The 16,808-nt window shown below is 44.3% G+C and overlaps 1 protein-coding gene across 1 annotated transcript in view; it reads right to left on the bottom strand.

The window, feature by feature from the left end:
- The window catches only part of LOC109866217 (protein cornichon homolog 3-like), a 41,646-nt gene that overhangs the window by 13,576 nt on the left and 11,262 nt on the right, over positions 1-16,808 (bottom strand). Inside the window, exons 2-3 of the mRNA XM_020454769.2 lie at positions 13,875-13,943; positions 8,586-8,633 (exon numbers count right to left, since the gene is read on the bottom strand). Coding sequence (XP_020310358.2) covers positions 8,586-8,633; positions 13,875-13,943 — 117 coding nt within the window. The remainder of the gene's footprint in view (positions 1-8,585; positions 8,634-13,874; positions 13,944-16,808) is intronic.

A 16,808-nucleotide genomic window follows, 5' to 3' on the forward strand; every position in this document is an offset into this window, starting at 1 on the left:
CAAGCCACAGTACATTTAGTTTGTCAAATTTTGCGGGTAGATGAAAAGTTGGCCACAAAGGCTAGACTGAAACGCCTCTGTAGAACATCAGTGTACACGTGCATACACGTCAAATCAAATCAACGTTTTTTGGTCACCTACACAGTTTAGCAGATGCTATGTATGTTACCAGCTCCTAAGACTGCAGTAAAATGTCAAACAGGTACACAAATAATACCTTTAAAAATGTAAAAAACAAACAGAAAGCATAACAAGAAATCCAAAAAATTATAAACTAATCCAATAACAACCCAAATAACAGCGTAACAGTAATCCAAATGCAATCTATACGTATCTATATGAATTTACACCAGATATACTAGGAAGGGTATGTACAGCAGTAGATATACTAGAGTGAACTATGCCAATAATCCAGTATATAAATGAATATACGGTGTGTATAAACAGCCTAGTAGAAATATTAGAATGAGCTATGATGAATAAATACAGAGCCCAAAATCTCATGGCAAAATTGATAAATTTGCAAGAAATGAGTCTGTTATATAAATAATACACAGTATATGTATGTGAGTGGTGTGTATAGACATTATGGACAGTATGTGAATAGAAAAAGAGTGAATAGCAGTAGTTAAAAAGGATGAGCCATGACTAGAATATAGTATACTGAACAAAAATATAAACTTGGAATGTAAAGTGTTGGTCCCATGTTTCTTGAGCTGAAATAAAAGATCCCAGAAATGTTCCATACGCACAAAAAGCTTATTTCTCTCAAATGTTGTGCACAAATGGGTTTACATCCCTGTTAGTGAGCATTTCTCATTTGGCAAGATAATCCATCCACCTGACAGGTGAGGCTTATCAAGAAGCTGATTAAACAGCATGCTCATTACACAGGTGCACCTTGTGCTGAGGACAATAAAAGGCCACTCTAAAATGTGCAGTTTTGTCACACAAAACAATGCCACAGATGTCTCAAGTTTTGAGGTAGAGTGCAATGGCATGCTGACTGCAGGAATGTCCACCAGAGCTGTTGCCAGATAATTTAATGTTAATTTCTATACCATAAGCTGCCTCCAACGTTGTTTTAGAGAATTTGGCAGTACGTCCAACTGGCCTCACAACCGCAGTTTGAATAGACAGATATACTATGACGAGATTTTTAGGCCCATTTTTGTGCCATTCATCTGCTGCCATCGCCCCATATTTCAGCATGATAATGTTGCAAAGATCTGTACACAATTCCTGGAAGCTGAAAATGCCCCAGTTCTTCCTTGACCTGCATACTCACCAGACATGTCACACATTTAGTATGTTTGGGAAGCTCTGGATCGATGTGCAACTTCGCCCAGCCATTGAAGAGGAGTGGGACAACATTCCTCAGGCCACATTCAACAGCCCGATCAACTCTATGCGAAGGAGATGTGTCGCGCTGCATAAGGCAAATGGAGGTCACAGGGGATTCGGACTGGTTTTCTGATCCACGCCATAACCTTGTTTTAAGGAATCTGTGACCAACAGATGAATATCTGGATTCCCAGTCATGTGAAATCAATAGATTAGGGCCTAATTAATTTATTTCAATTGACTGATTTCCTTAAATGAACTGTAACTCAGTAAAATCTTTGAAATTGTTGCATGTTGCATTTATATTTTTGTTCACTATACATATAAAGTGGTAAAACTGTATGTTAACATTATTAAAGTGAGCAGTGTTCAATGACTCTATGTACATAGGGCAGCAGTCTCTAAGGTGCAGGGTAGAAAACTGGGTGGTAGTCGGCTAGTAACAATGACTATAGTTCAGGGCAGGGTACTGGGTGGAGGTAGGCTAGTGGTGACTGTTTAACAGCCTGATAGCCTGGAGATAGAAGCTGTTTATCAGTCTCCCAGTCCCAGCTTTGATGCCGAGTTCCTTGATGATCTTCTTGGCCTTCCTGCGACACCGGGTGCTGTAGATGTCCTGGAGGGCAGGCAGTGTGCCCTCGATGATGCGCTGGGCTGGCCGCACCACCCTCTCGAGAGCCCTGCCATTGCGAATCTTACAATTGCCGTACCAGGCGGTGATACAGCCCAACCGGATGCTCTCAATGGTGCATCTGTAGAAGTTCATGAGAGTCTTAGGGGCCAAGCCGAATTTCTTCACATACATACATTTCCAACTGATTTCACAGAAATGTATATTTTCATTATAAAGATACAGAGTTGCCACTGCTTTGATAGTCCATCATACAGTAACTCCAAAGTCTTGTCTGACTTATTTTTTCTACTCAGCACCTCAGCGCATATTTTACATGCTTGAAGATAGAGTAAATCAGGAAAAACGATTTCTAATCAGGTTAAACATTGTCCATGTTCTGAAGATCAAAGTCTGCTGACCACTCTTGTTTTACGGTACGAAATGTCTTGGGTTTAGAATTCTACTGCAATCCATTCCGGTGAAAGCCATGACCACTATACCCCAGAGTAATAGGAATGAAACAGAATCAAAACTCTGTGTCTATATAGCATGAGCTAGCGTGACTTCAGATGGCACTTGACAATTAAGTAGGCGACTGGTATCTCTGCAATATTCTGCTACTAGACCTTTCATCCTAGAATATATCAGGAATATATCAACACTCTGAAGTGCAAATGTCTAGGCAGTATGCTGCTGCTAGCCCCTTTGGTCTAGTGTCCAGGGACAAAGCAGAAATATGCAGGGACCTGCTCTGCTCCTCACACCTCTTCTGGAAGAGTCATGGGATCATGAACACTAAGCTCAGACATGCCTTACTCACTCTTATAGCCTACTAAGAGAGGTAGAACAAGATACAATGACATAAAAAGTATGGGCAAAGTGTAGACTGATAATGTGAAGACTGATAATGTGTAGACTGACAATGTGTAGACTATACTAGAGGATCATATTGATCAAGACAATGGTTGGAACAGAGGTGTAATGCCCATAGGGGGCACAGGGGCACTTGCCCCCTCAGATGTGTCCTGTAAAAAAACAATATGTATATAGATATATATATTTTTGTTGTTGTTGTTGTTTCTCTGTAATACTACGTGCTTCTACACCTGCATTGCTTGCTGTTTGGGGTTTTAGGCTGGGTTTCTGTACAGCACTTTGAGATATCAGCTGATCTAAGAAGGGCTATATAAATACATTTGATTTGATTTGAGTTACTAGCCACCTAGTAGTGATTTTATGAAGTTGGCTTTAGCTTGGCCAGATAGGGCAAGAGTTGCTTTCCAACGAGATATCTGGGATTGTGGGATTGTAACATACTCTGTTTCACGGAAACATGGCTAGCTGGGGACATGCTGTCGGAGTCTAAACGGCCAATGGGATTTTCAGTGCATCATCTCTCCAGTAAGAAGAAGGGCGGGGGTGTATGTTTCATGATTAACATACAATTTTAACAACATACAGGAACTCAAGTATTTTTGTTCACCTGACCTAGAATTCCTCACAATCAAATATCTCCCGAGAGAACTCTCTTTGGTTATCGTCACAACCGTGTATATCCTCTCGCAAGCGGATACCAAGACAGTCATCAAGGAACTTTACTGGACTTTGTGCAAACTGGAAACCATATATCCTGAGGCTGTATTTATTGCAGCTGGGGATTTTAACAAAGATAATTTGAGAACAAGGCTACCTAAATTCTATCAGCATGTCAATTGCTGTACACAATCGAGTAACACAAATGAACATTGCTACTCTAACTTCCGCGGTGCATTAAAGGCCCTTCCCCGCCCTCCTTTTGGCAAATCTGACCATGACTCCATCTTGTTACTCCCCTCCTATAGGCGGAAACTAAAACAGGAAGCGCCCATGCTTAGGTCTATTCAATGCTGGTCTGACCCATCAGATTCAACGCTTTAAGATTGCTTCGATCACGTGGACTGGGATATTTCCGGGTAGCCTCAGATATTAACATTGACGTATACGCTGACTCGGTGAGCGAGTTTATAAGGAAGTGTATAGGAGATGTTGTACCCACTGTGACTACTAAAACCTTCCCTAACCAGAAACCGTTGATTGATGGCAGCATTCGCGCAAAGCTGAAAGCACGTATCACTGCATTTAATCATGGCAAGGCAAGAACATCCTTGCTTCATGGCCTGAGCTACAGGCAGCTAGATTTGGGTATGTCATTTCAGGCGAAAATGCGCTCTGCTCATTCAAATCATGCACAGAGAAATGATAGTGAGATGAGCACTGATTTTATGCAGTTCACAATATCCACCAAAGTGAGTTAATGTGCTCAACAGTCTGAACCGATGATTTGGGGGATTTCCAGTACAACTGTCTCGCTCTGTCTAACGATGTCTGTGACTGTCTATCAGTAAGTGAAGTAAGTGTAAGTGAAGTATCCTAAGCATACCGTAGCATATATGCAGCCCGAGGTCCTCTACAAAAAAATATTTTTCTCAATCAGAGCACAGAAAAAATGTCATGCATTTTTTATAGTAACTCAAATTCGGCAAATATGTTAATATACTGTATATATATGAAGGAGATGATCGTGGACTAGAGGAAAAGGAGGGCCGAGCACACCCTCATTCTCATCGACGGGGCGGTAGTGGAGCAGGTTGAGAGCTTCAAGTTCCTTGGTGTCCACATCACCAACGAACTGTCACGTTTTCCAAGACAGTTGTGAAGAGGGCACGACAATGCCTATTCCCCCTCAGGAGACTGAAAATATTTGGCATGGGTCCTCAGATCCTCAAAAAGTTATACAGCTGCAACAAGGTAAAAATCTGTCATTCTGACCCTGAACAAGGCAGTGTAGGAATATATCGAAGATACACAATGCAGAGGATGAGAGGACTAAAAACGAGTACTAATGGTCAATAGCGAATTGTAAATAGGAGTTGGGTTTCAGTTCATCATCTGTTTAGGATCTGTGGAATGTCACTCCTGAACTCAGAGAGACGTGTGCCACGTTGTCATTGGTCTGTACATTGAGTCGGGGGCAGGATACTTGTTATTTGGCCATTGGCCAAGTTGTACTGCAAGGACTTCTGATTGGTCATCTGTTCCTTTGTTCGAGGGGGAAAAGCTGAGGACAGGGAAGACTGAACATCTGACTCCCAGCACAACATCTTGATTTGTCCTCTCTGAATAAACCTATTTTTCTCCCCCTGATTTGCTTTGGAGTTTGAGTTATTGAAGAATAACATAAATTGCTAACTAACTGTTCCCCGGTAGGCCGTCATTGTAAATAAGAATTTGTTCTTGACTGACTTGCCTAGTTAAATACAGGTTTAAAAAAATGTGACAAATACAATTTGATGTGTTACAGTGAGAATGAATATGCATCCCACTATCCAACCATATAGAAGGTGAGGAGAAAACCAGCAACAGTTTGGACATCATACACTTGAAATAACACACATAAGGTCCCAGTGTGACAAGAAAGCCCTGAATCACAGTAAGTATAAATAACCCCAGGTCCTCAGTGCAGTGTACCATGTTGTACTTCCTGCTCCACATCAACAGTCCTTACAGGGGCTTCGTCAAACCAGCAGCTCCTCTGTTGCTACATCATCTGATTACACCACAAGCCACTTGTGTCTGTACCCTGGTAAACATCTTCTTTCCCATCTAGCAGCACTCATCTCATCTGTCAAGCCAAACCCACGCTGCCTCCACACTCCTCTACTGACTGAAAATCTTTTAGGGGGGGGGGGGGCTTTGTACTTAAACATCAAAAGTAGCTCCTTGTTTGAAGAATAAACACGTAGTGCTACGGCAACCACCGGGGACTGTTCCGTGCTCCTCCGCTCGCTGGGCACTGATTGGGTGTGAGGGAGATTCACCATGACACTCACATTGGAGAAGAAATAAAAAAACAAGGCTTCTTCATCCAGGAGGTTTTGTGCGACCAGGACATGAACCGTACTCCATTAGGGAGGAAAAGAGGACTGAACAAGGGATAAGAAGCAGAGACAGAGGTGTAATGGTAAGTGCTGGAGAAGTCTTCCTGCTGGGGACGTTTCTATTCTTCAACAGCCCGAGCATCAAAGCAGAGCAGTAGAGTAGCACTAAAGCAGCGGCTCAATCAAAATGCTGGAGGCTGCAGGAGCAACACCTACACAAGTTACCCAAATCAATGAATGACGTGGAGAAATACTAAATGGAAACATGAATGAATCGATCCAAGATTCAATGTGCAGTATTAAATTCATTAAATGAATTCTTAGATAAATGCAAACCTCATTCATCCACTGGGTTGCAAGAACACAACACCGACACCTATGTCCTATACTCCTCAAATCCCGGTTCCATTTCCAATGCCCAACACAATGCGCTGGCATGATTATTATTCCTTTCAATTTCTTAAAGGTGGCTGTGAATCGCCAGTTGAGTGTTATTTCCCTCTCTGCCACTGCCTGGGATCAGAGTAGCCGTTCTTTTGCATGAGCTCTGATTATTCTGGCGGGGGAGAAGTACGCAATTTCACGCACCTGGGCGAGGGACAGAGGGAGGGTGTTGAGGAAACACTCAGTCCTATTCCTTATCAGTGCTGAGCTCACAAGGATTTGTTTGTTCTGTCAGTATGCTGCATTTCCACATGCAGGATTTGAGGAAGAGTTTAAAAAAAAACATGTATTTACTTCTTTTTACATGTCCTACTGTAGTGTAATAATATGGCTCTGGGAACTGGGGAGACCTGCTAGAAACACAAGAGGACTATAGTACAGTCAAGTAAGAGAGGTCTAGTATTAACAGTTCAAAATCCATTTTCAATATCCCGTGAAGACAGATCCACAAACACAGCTATCTACCAAGACTTTCTAATGCTAATCCATGGTAATACTCTCCTCCTTGGTTGTGTCATAGATTTACATTAATATTTCATCATCATATCTGTTTGCAACATACAGTACAACCTTGCTCCATTAATAGCACAAACTTCAACATGCAGACACACACAAAGAGGATATATGTTTCTATGACTAGTAATGGCACTACCTATCACTTTCTGAAGGACTGGAGGCTGTCTGTTCAGTCTGTGGTAGCGCAGCCTGAAGGACCGGAGGCTGTCTGTTCAGTCTGTGGTAGCGCAGCCTGAAGGACTGGAGGCTGTCTGTTCAGTCTGTGGTAGCGCTGCCTGAAGGACTGGAGGCCGTCTGTACAGTCAGACATGGTGGCATGGCATGGGTCCAGCCAAGAGCTGTGGGAGGGAGTGGAATCCTCCATGACTCAACACCATACAGGCTCTCTGATGGTGTTGAATCACCGGAGCGCAGCAGCTCTCCCTCATCTCCCTCTCTCCCTTTCTCTTTCTACCCCCCCTCTCTTCATCTCTATATCCTTCTCTCATAACTCTTACTCTCTCCTTCTCTCTAGCTCATCTCCCTCCAATGAAAGAGGAGAGAGGAAACGGTCCTCCTGTGTATTTTAGGATCAGGATGAAGCGGTGATGCAGGTCCCAGAGCCTTGCTGCTGTGAGTCAACTTCAGTACTGAGATGTGTGGGGACTGGGGAGAGAGAATCAGACCAAAATAAAAAGAGAAAGATAGATGAGCAGCACTCTATGATTGGTTCTGCTGCTGTGACAACACCGCTGTTTCGCACCCTCAAACCAAACCGTGTGAAATAAAGGCACCAGCTAGTGCTTATCTGAGACTGTATCGCAACGCACAGCACCTGCTGCCAAAAACAAGCCCATATAAACAATAAACACCACAATCTATCAAAAACAACATCAATATAGTATTTTATGTAATATGGCTCAGATCGGCAAATGCTGAAGGAATACATTTGGAACATACAAGGAGCAAACAATAACCATATCTTCAGTAACATTGTCCATTCAGTGCTGAAGAGCTTCTAGAAACGATGAACTCTCACAAATGAGCTCTATGATTCCAGGCAGGGTAGGACAATAAGAGTCAACCACTGTTCTGATGTAGTGTTGGTGTAGCTCCACACTGTAGTCTCCAGGGGTGACAGATGAGCCTCAGGCACAGTGTCCACAACAGAGATAAAGAACAACAACAGCCTCCACTTCATCAGCCCAAGGCACACACACGCACGCACACACACACACACACACACACACACACACACACACACACACACACACACACACACACATACACACACACACACACACACACACACACACACACACACACACACACACACACACACACACACACACACATACACATACACAGAGAGAGAGAGAGAGCAGAGGTAGGGTGAAGCCTCACAGGCCACTGAAACAGATGTCACGCTGAGACTGAGCTGAAAGAATCCTTTTGTCTCTCATTCCCAGACGGTAACCTCAGGTTCACAGACCACAGACACTGGACACACACTGTCTTTTTATAAAGACAAGGTAGCTTTATGAAGGCAAGGGCAAGCTTTAATCTTCACCAGAAATGTTTCTCATTCATAATGTCGGTTGACTAAACAGGAATATGAATGTTTTGACATACAGTAAGTACAGCACTGTACTCACCCCTGTGCAAAGTGTAGATATAGACTTTGGTGGCTCTAAAATGTAGGCTAAATGACATAATCATATGAAGTAATGAAGGAAGTGTTTTAAATAGGACAGTGTTCAGTAACTATTTACCTTTCTCAGCAGGCAGCAGATTCTCTCAATGTTCCGGAGTCGCTCTCTCTGAAGAGGCCAAACAGGAAACAGGAAACAGTTATATCCCTACATTAAATATACATATGGAAACACAACAGGGTAGCATGATTTGACTGGCCTGTGAGACTGGATTTGCACTGTGCAGGCCTACAGTGAGACATGGAGGAGGCTGGTTCCTTCCTCCCCACCTCTGCTGAGCTCTAAGCAGACGCTGCATTTTCCTGTGTCTGTCTGTGTGTGGTGCTGGGGCTTTGTCAAGCCAACCCAGCAATGCTTAAAGCACTTGTCTATCAAGGGCCATATTTAGAAAAAAACAATTCCAGACGAGCCGAGGAGGCGGGCAATACTTATTGAATGGCGCATGTGAGCAGCATGGCATATGGCGATTACATAGAAACGTTTCCTATTTTAGTCTCCAGCAGAGACTTGGTTGATGTGCTATCTGGAGGATGAATGGTATATGAATGACGTCCAAACAGGCTTATCTTCCACTGCGGGGTGCTCGTGAAAAGGCCTCCCAAACCGGGAGGGGGGGGGGGGTTGAATATTATTCCCTAAAAGCTGTATTAATGAAGACTAAACATACATATTTGATTAGTATTTTTGAAAATCTCCCCACTACAGAATAACCTCATCTGATGGATATAATTCATCATGAGGCCCACTCTAAATAATGTAATCTGAGGTATCTCTACTGTAGAAGAGCCAGCCTAGCGTACGTTGGAACTCAGGCCATTCTAATGGTTCTACGGGCCTGCTCTGTCGGGGAAATGTGCAGTCTGGTGGCTCATCTTGATTTGAGCATCAGACAGTTAGTCTCTGCCATTTTTATCTCTCATCTCAAAATCCGATAGGACACATTATCTACACTTCAGCCTGCTTGAAATTGTTTTGGGTAAAGACGGTGGAACGTTTCTTAAATGACCTCCTGTTACTATACTGTTATTCAATTTTAAAAGTGCAAAGTGTATTGAGATTTTTTAAATTCACTTAAAATTTCCACTTTAACTTAAGTCCAATCCACTGTCTTTAAAGTGGAGAAATGTGCTATTATATTAGGTAGAAGTATGAAAGAGGTTGGGGTTGAGGAGATATGAAATTGAGCTGCGGGTAGTCTCATATACATTCATGAACTCAATCTGCAGAGTACTTTCATGTTCTCCAAACAGATATTGCTCCCTCCCCCTGTCCTCTCACGACCCACTGCAGCACATCAGCATAAGAAAACCACAACATCTATGAGAAGATACAGTGAATTAGTTCTATTATGAGACTGCAGCACCTTATTTGGGGCGAACCCGAATTTGCCTCTGACATGTTTTCCTCTCCTCTCTCCATCTCGAGGAGGAATATGAACGAGGCCATGCTAATGTATTCCGGTGGCAGCCATGGAGATGGCAGATAACTGCCGAGGTATCAACACTTCTCATTAGCAAGCAATTAGACTGGGTTGGCGTTGAAATGTTACTCAGCAAGAATTTGCTTGACAAGCAAGTGTGCCGCGGCACTGTAAATATGATACACAAATGTAAACTGAGGCTGAGAAGGGAGAGGAGAGATGGTGAAGTCTGACGGAACTGTGGAGAAAAGAAGAGGAGTGTTTGTCAGGTTAGAAGGCCTTCTCTGGAGTGTACCTTCACAGAGTACACTAAAGTACACACAGCGCTTTGTCGGAGGACTGAATGGATATGGGCTAATTACTGGTTCACTTCCTGCAGGAGAGGAGAGGTGAAATGACGATCCAGTAATAGGGAGGTTGATGTATTGTCAGTATTGTGCAGGTAGTTCGCTTCCTATTGTGACTGAGGACATGAGATCTGAGGTCTCCGTGCTTCTAACACCGCCAAAACAAGCCTTTATGAACCCTTTTCTCTAAGGGAGTAGGGTGAAGGCAGTGAGCCAACAACCCAAGTTCAGTATCCGGTGGATTACATGGGTTCAGTGGTTACCTAACCTGTAAAGCTTTTGTAGTTTTCCTGTGTCCAAACAAGTGAAGAAACCCACTGATTCTAGCCAGGACCCAGTCTTACTGTAATCTAAACCACCAGGTTCTAATTCACCATTTGTGGAAACACTAACATAGAATTTGACTAAAGAATGAATTCAAATGTAACTTATACAGTAGTATGAGCAATTCCATGACCAGTCTAGGGTAATAAAATCATAACACGAGAAATACTCCTCACTCTGCATGATAATGAAACTATGAACACTTCTTCCCTGGAATTCATTTATTCATTGTTTTATCAGTCAGATTTATCAGTCAGATTTGAAAGCTGATAGAAAGTTAGTCCTGAGTCGGAGAAACAACAGATGTAAATCAGCATCACAAAGGACAAGCAGGGCCGTGAGCGCTGTGGGGAATGTTAAAGCATCATGTTTTCGCATCAGGCGCTGCACTGGTGTGTCGTCTGAGAGTCTCAGAAGAGATAGGTAGCTAGGCACTGATCTCCTCAAAATAAACAACATTGACAGGGCTGAAATACATCTGGGCCTAGAGTGCGTCCCCATATTCTGCAAGTCCCAGAGGACTTACTGTATATACTAACACACACACACACACACACACACACACACACACACACACACACACACACACACACACACACACACACACACACACACACACACACACACACACACACACACACACACACACACACACACACACACACACACACACACACACACACACACACACACACACACACTCTAGGAATTAACCTACTTTTTTCAGTCCACTGTACACTGTGTTGGTACTCCTACCTATTCTAGTCCCAATGATACGAGGCCTTGCCTTCATACCTGTGCCTGTACCCACAGAACCATAGAGACTCACAGCTGTATGTTTGTGTTTGTGGTTCGGGGTTTGTGTATTTGCCTCTGTGTGCTTGTGTTTGCCTGTGTGTGTGTGTTTTCCTCTGTGTGTGTGTGTGTGTTTGCCTCTGTGTGTTTGTGTTTGCCTGTGTGTGTGTGTGTGTGTGTGTGTGTGTGTGTGTGTGTGTGTGTGTGTGTGTGTGTGTGTGTGTGTGTGTGTGTGTGTTTGCCTCTGTGTGTTTGTGTTTGCCTGTGTGTGTGTGTTTGCCTCTCTCTCTCTCTGTGTGTGTGTTGTGAGAGCCCGGTGGATCCTCCCTGCGGTTCCTCCAGGGTCAGCCCTGACTCCCAGAGTGCCCCCTGGGGGAGGGGATGATGACAGTCAGCCACTAATTAGCTTGCTGCCTGGGTGTGAGGCTGAGGTAGCAGAGGTGGCAAGGGTGGTGCCCAGGGAGGAAGACATCAATCTCCAACACTCCCCTCAGGACTCATGATGTGGTTGAGGTGGAGAGTGGGAAGGAGAGAGGGTGGGAAGGAGAGAGATGGAAGGAAGGAGAGAAAGAGGGAGGGTCGTATCCATGTCACAGTGGATAGGATGGAGGCCATGGGGAGAAAGACAAGTTGTGCAGTGGACTTCACTAAAGACCTTTCTATTTCAAAGTACAGTATTTAAGTTGCACAGTGATAAAGTATTTAAGTTGCACAGTGATAAAGTATTTAAGTTGCACAGTGATAACGACACGTTTTGACTTACTGTTAGTCTCTCTCTCTGAGATCAGAGGGATTTGTATCAAGTGTAGAATCCAGATGCAGTTCATAATTACATGCAATGCAAATGCGGCAAAATCTGACAGTGTTGCTGGAATTTGAGATCATTTTCAAAGCTACGACAATGACTTCCAAGAAAAGTAATTCATAAATGTGCATTTGAAACTGCTCAGCAATCCTGTTCCATGAATACGTTTCTCTCTAGTCATCCCAAAGGACACACAGCTGTGCTGCGACAGTACAGTAAGTCAAAGTCACCTTCAAACTACAGTATGCTGTCACAGGGACATCATAGATAAACTGCTCAAATCACTAAAGGAGTAAGAAAGATTAAAAACCAAGAAACCCCAGAGGGAATCAAAGGAGAGGAACGATAATTGATTCAGAGTGTGCATCTGAAATGGCATGACATACTGTAGCGCATCACTTTCGACCATAGCCCTATGTGGGCCCTGGCAGCCTTATGTGGGCCCTGGGAGCCCTATGTGGGCCCTGACAGCCCGATGTGGGCCCTGGTAGCCCAATGTGGGCCTTGGTAGCCCTATGTGGGCCCTGGAAGCCCTATGTGGGCCATGGTAGCCCTATGTGGGCCCTGGGAGCCCTATGTGGGCCCTGGGAGCCCTATGTGGGCCCTGTTAGCCCAATATGGGCTATGGTAACCCTATGTGGGACCTGGGAACCCTATGTGGGCCTTGGGAGCCCTATGTGGGCCCTGGTTGCCCTATGTGGGCCCTGTTAGCCCTATATGGGCCCTGGGAGCTCTATGTGGGCCCTGTTAGCCAAATGTGGGCCATGGTAACCCTATGTGGGACCTGGGAGCCCTATGTTGGCCCTGGTTGCCCTATGTGGTACCTGGGAGCCCTATGTGGGCCCTGGTTGCCCTATGTGGGACCTGGGAGCCCTATGTGGGCCCTGTTAGCCCAATGTGGGCCATGGTAACCCTATGTGGGACCTGGGAGCCCTATGTGGGCCCTGTTAGCCCAATGTGGGCCATGGTAACTCTATGTGGGCCCTGGTTGCCCTATGTGGGCCCTGGTTGCCCTATGTGGGCCCTGGTTGCCCTATGTGGGCCCTGGTAGCCCTATGTGGGCCCTGGTAGCCCTATGTGGGCCCTGGTCAAAAGTAGTAGACTATAGAGGGAATAGAGTGCCATTTCAGATGCAGCCAGGGAGTTGCGGCCTTTAAACCTGTTATGTGAGGTATCTACCAGTCAGTCAGTCCCAGTCCGGAGGAGGAGGTAAGGAGGAAGAGAACAGCATGCAAACAACTGCTTCCTGTATTATTAATGCAGAGCTGCAGATCACACATCTCTGCCAAGCCCATACACGCTCACACACACACGCACACGCACACACACACACACGCTCACACACACAACACAGCTGCACACATGCGCAGACACACACACGTACGCATGCAGACACACACAGATGCAAACACACGCACCACATAATTCCCCAAAACAATCATCACACACACCCAAACTCACACTAACGCACAATAGACACGCTGCACACACACACATATTCCCGAAAATACACTCATGACACATCATACACTAATTCACAACACTTGTCACATGCTCACATATTCCACAAACATTCGCCACGCTGAACTGAGAGCATGTCTGACAGTAGTACATGAGTAACATGTGAGTGTACTACCACAGCAGAGAAACATACATACCGCATGGAGTGGATTGCCCTGATCGATGGGGACCTTAAAGTCTGCCTGCAGCTCATCAAAGGCTGTTATCTGAGAGAGAGTGAGAGCGGGAGAGAGGGGGGAGACGTGTTTTAGATCTCTGTTAACATCAGTCTTTCTCAGTCACAGTGGCTGTGTTAGTACCTGTGTCACTGTCTGTGTCAGTGGCTGTGTTAGTACCCGTGTCACTGCCTGTGTCAGTGGCTGTGTTAGTACCTGTGTCATTGTTTGTGTCACTGGCTGTGTTAGTACCAGTGTCACTGTTTGTGTCACTGGCTGTGTCAGTACCTGTGTCACTGTTTGTGTCTGTGTCTGTGTTAGTACCTGGTCACTGTCTGTGTCACTGGCTGTGTCAGTACCTGTGTCACTAGCTGTGTCAGTACCTGTGTCACTGTTTGTGTCAGTGGCTGTGTCAGTACCTGGTCACTGTATGTGTCACTGGCTGTGTCAGTGGTTGTATGGGCCATCTGAGAAATAGCACAGTGTTCACAACACAGAATGACCAGCAGGATCAATTAGACAGATAGACAGACAGAGCAGCAGTAGGACTCTATGGAGACAGTGGTTATTACAGTGTTATCCCTGTGGCCATACGGAGGCACAGCAGAGGCAGAGGCAGGGAGTCTACAGTATATGTGTGTGTGTATGTATCTGAGTCCTCTGGGTCGTGTGTGTATGTATGCCTTTGTTGTGGGGTTATTGGCAAATATCTGTGCATAAGTGTGGCAGAGGGGTTTTACTGAAGACAGAGAGCAGTTGGAACAGTAGCATAAAGCTGGGCTCCCACAACACACAGTAGCAGGAGCATTGATGTCAGACAGCATGGCTGGACTGTTTGTAAACACCTGAGGCAGTGGGGTGTGATGAGTAGAGCTGTTGACTGTGACTGTATTACTGCCACATCGGTGGTCACGAGTCATGAAGGCAGTCAAATTCCACATTACCGTTTAGTTAGGGTAATTAGACTTCTCCAAGCTCTGATGCTGCTTCTGGTCATTAGTAGCCTACCAAACGTCCTAACTGCATGGTACTCAGCACTCTATTGTCCCTCTAATCACTCTGACATCAATGCAAATGTATTCGAAAATCTAATCAAACACTTCATGAGAGCCCATGAGCTCATGTTGCGCAACATTTCTATAAGCTATGCAATTGCGGGAGAAAACAAAATGATGGCCACTAATAAAAAGACGAGGATCCCATCAGCTTTTTATAGGCTAGGCCTACTATATTTATTTATCAACCTTCCTAATATTACTTAACTTTACAACATGAAAATAAACCACGGGGAAAAGCGTCAAATGCCACACATATATTATTTAGTACATGTAAAGACAAGATTAACTCAAGAATAGTTTGATGGGTGACAATATTAGCCTATCATTTGTGAATTATATATTATCACTTGTGAATGATGACCAGCATAAGAAATAATGCCTTTTTTTGCGGCTTTTTCTAATCATAGTCACGCACCTCATGTAGTCTAGCATATAGGCCTATATAGCTTCTTAAAGTTAAGCATATTAATCATGAATCATTAATCCCCTTTACAAGGGGTGTAGAGCCTAACTGGCATAAATAAGCAGCGAGTAACTTTCAAGTTTGGGGAAGATCATTTTTACCATAAAAATTCCATGTGAGAAATTGCCAAGAAACTGAAGATCTCGTACAACGCTGTGTACTACTCCCTTCACAGAACAGCGCAAACTGGCCCTAACCAGAATAGAAAGAGGAGTGGGAGGCCCCGGTGCACAACTAAGCAAGAAGACAAGTGTCTAGTTTGAGGAACAGACACCTCACAAGTCCTCAACTGGCAGCTTCATTAAATAGTACCCGCAAACCACCAGTCTCAAAGTCAATAGTTAAGAGGCGTCTCCGGGATGCTGGCCTTCTAGGCAGAGTTGCAAAGAAAAAGCCATATCTCTGTCCAGTGTTCTTTTGCCCATCTTAATCTTTTATTTTTGTTGGCCAGTCTGAGATATGGCTTTTTCTTTGCAACTCTGTCTAGAAGCGCTTGAGTTTCAAGTAATAAATATTTTTATTTATTTTTATTTTTCATTATTTTTTTACCCCTTTTTCTCCCCAATTTCGTGGTAATTGTTGTAGTAGCTACTATCTGTGTGTGCCGGAGGAAACACCGTTCACCTGGCAACCTTGGCTAGCGCGCACTGCGCCCGGCCCGCCACAGGAGTCGCTGGTGCGCGATGAGACAAGGACATCCCTACCGACCAAGCCCTCCCTAACCCGGACGACGCTAGGCCAATAATGCCACGGAATTATAAGCAAATCTTGTCTGCTAAATTAACTAGTGTAGCCCACAGCCATTTGGCTTAGAGATATCAGGACCTAACATAAGGACCTAATGAAACAGTATAACTTTAGTCCGTCCCCTCGCCCATACCCGGGCTCGAACCAGGGACCCTCTGCACACATCAACAGTCACCCTCGAAGCATCGTTAACCATCGCTCCACAAATGCCACTACCCTTGTAGAGCAAGGGGAAACACTACTTCAAGGTCTCAGAGCAAGTGACGTCACCGATTGAAATGCTATTAGCGTGCACCACCGCTAACTAGCTAGCCATTTCACATCCGTTACACTAACATAAGGACAACTCAGAGTATGCTATTATTTTCTTCTGAAATACACTACAATTTCTTCATACCATGTTTCTTTCGACCTGTCTAAATTAAATAATGGATGTATTGTGAAGGTGTGGGCTATATTACATGGATGTATTTGACTTTTTAAAATGTGTGGAAGCTAAGAGATGCTAAATGTGTTTATCTTAATTAAAGGTCAATTACTGTGAGACCGACAGTTATTTGCTTGACAATCACCAGCTGACAAAATGTTGTGACCGCCACAGCCCTAGTGATGAGAGGATGAAATATTCTGTAAATACACACCATATAC

Source organism: Oncorhynchus kisutch, linkage group LG21 (assembly GCF_002021735.2).
Source record: "Oncorhynchus kisutch isolate 150728-3 linkage group LG21, Okis_V2, whole genome shotgun sequence".
NCBI classification, from domain to species: domain Eukaryota; kingdom Metazoa; phylum Chordata; class Actinopteri; order Salmoniformes; family Salmonidae; genus Oncorhynchus; species Oncorhynchus kisutch.